General features: G+C 43.1%; 1 protein-coding gene across 1 annotated transcript in view; it reads left to right on the forward strand.

The window, feature by feature from the left end:
• The window catches only part of CHRNG (cholinergic receptor nicotinic gamma subunit), a 24,488-nt gene extending 22,441 nt beyond the window's left edge, over nucleotides 1–2,047 (forward strand). Inside the window, exon 12 of the mRNA XM_018572139.1 lies at nucleotides 1,865–2,047. Coding sequence (XP_018427641.1) covers nucleotides 1,865–2,047 — 183 coding nt within the window. The remainder of the gene's footprint in view (nucleotides 1–1,864) is intronic.
• The last annotated feature ends 248 nt before the right edge of the window (nucleotides 2,048–2,295 follow it).

Here is a 2,295-nt window from a genome sequence, read left to right on the forward strand (position 1 = left end):
GGGGGGGGGCGTGGTGTGGGTGGTGCATGCTAACGGGGTGGTGGCATGTTGATGTTGTGTGCTAACTGGGGGGGGCAGGGTTGGGCATGACGCTGGCCAGAGCACCCCGCTGAGCTCATGGCAACCAGTGACATCACTGGTTGCCAGTACCTGGGTAGGACACTGGCTAGAGCGTCCCCTTGAGCTCCTGTAATCCAGTGAGGTCACTGGTTGCCAGTAGTGCAGTGGGATGGTGACTAGAGCATCCCAGGTTGCTAAGATCTGGGCGGGGAGATGTGCATGGCCCTTATACATCTCCCCGCCTGGCTCTTAGCAACCTGCAATGCCAAGATTGGAAAGGGGGCTGTAGGCACACTGCAAACACATTGCACATCCCCATGTGAACCAAAGAGATGCCACAGCCTCAGGCTGCCTCATTATAAGAATGGACATGGTAATAGGTTAAATACTCTCAGGTTTTTATTGATATCTGTGCCCTGTTCTGTACTGGTGACAGGCACATCAGTGAAAACCCGACAGAGGTTCTCATCTTCCTCTACTACTTAAAAAAAGTGTTATTACTTTTTGTGCCCCCATTGGAGAGATTTTGCTCACTTCCTCTCTCAGTGACCATACAGTGAGTAAGGGAAAATATCCCAAAAGAAAAAACATTTACATTTAGAGTATTTACATTTTAAACTCTTCATCTCCTGTGTGTTTGCATGCACTGTGAGCAAGGAGGAAAGAAGAACCTGAAAAAAGTTTTTTCCTACAAATTATTAGAAGATATTTTAACTGCCTCCGGGCCGGCTGGCCCGGGAGCTCTCTAGATCTGCACATGTTACATATCGCCGCAAACGTCGGAGTGAGAACAATAAGTCTAGGGCCATCAATCACTGATAACACTAAACTGATGAGCGGTAAAAGCTTTTAAAGTGTCGCCTATGGCCAATTTTGGTTATGGTAGTTTCCTGCGATTTCGCGGGTGCGCGCAATATTAAAGCTTGACATGTTTGGTGTCTATTTACCCGACGTGACACAATCTTTTATATTTGACCAAAAAACTGGGTAATAATAAATGTTTCCTAACATAATGTAAAAAAAAAAAAAATCTGTAATTTTTCCTAATTATAGAAAAAAATAAAAATCCCAGTGGTATTTAAATACCACCAAAAGAAAGCTCTATCTGTCCCCAAAAAATTGTATAAAATTCATTTCAGTACAGCGTTGCATGACGGAATAAACGCCAGTCAAAGTACCGCAGCGCTGAATACTGAAAAATGACCTGGACAGGAAGGGGGTCTAAACACCTGGTCTTGAAGTGGTTAAAGAAGAATTCTGCAAAGTGATAAGATATTCTACTACTGTGGGCTTTCCTTTGGTTTTCCCAGATAACCCCAGCAAACATAACGCTGCAGTAATTCTCCTTTTTTAGTCTAGCCATACACATCTAAATTTCTGTCATTCAGGAGAGAAGTCACTCGATTCCCTATTCAAACTAAACAGCCTGGTTTGGAGGAATCTCCCCTTCTGGCTATTGGTACCAGGCAGCCAGCACGTGGGTCTGTCTAAATACCCAAACAGTGATTGCATCTTCCCTGAGTGGAGTCAATCATTTTACAGATGACAATTTTCCAACTGGCTCATTCAGTTCCTTAATTGACTTTTGTGGAGCCGGGTGGTGTCAACAAGTCCATCCATGGCTTAGTGTTTCATATTAGTTATCCCATTATTATTTGGAAGAAAAACAGAATATCACAAAAAAATAAGGAGATGCCAAAATAAGTGCTTTGTAATACTTCTAAGTGCTCTATCTATCACGACTTAAATGAACTGAGTTTGTTTTTATCTCATTCATAGATGATTTGTATGTACTTTCTTCCAGGAAAATGAAGAATGGATTTTGATTGGCCGAGTGATAGACAGAGTGTGCTTCCTCATCATGTTTTTCCTCTTCATTCTTGTATCCATTGGAATTTTCCTGGCCGGTCACTATAATCAGGCACCAGCACAACCTTTTCCTGGAGACCCCAAACTCTACCTGCCATCACCTGACGTGTCTACATGAAATGATGTCTGCATAATATTTGCCATTGAGCCTTAATGGTGTCTACCTCTTCCACTGGAAAACATGTATTAGATGCACATTTGGAGAGCCGAATAATTTTTCTAATTGGGCAGGTTCCCAGTATCATACATGAGAGGAGATATGAGAGATGGTCTTGGCTGTGTGGACACCGAATCACAGGCACCACTCATTGTTGAGCAGCACAGAACGTGTTCAGATTTCAGTCGTGGAATATTTGGCTGACCCTT

This window comes from Nanorana parkeri, unplaced genomic scaffold (genome assembly GCF_000935625.1).
Source record: "Nanorana parkeri isolate BGI_ZX_2015 unplaced genomic scaffold, ASM93562v1 scaffold1947, whole genome shotgun sequence".
Lineage (NCBI taxonomy): Eukaryota > Metazoa > Chordata > Amphibia > Anura > Dicroglossidae > Nanorana > Nanorana parkeri.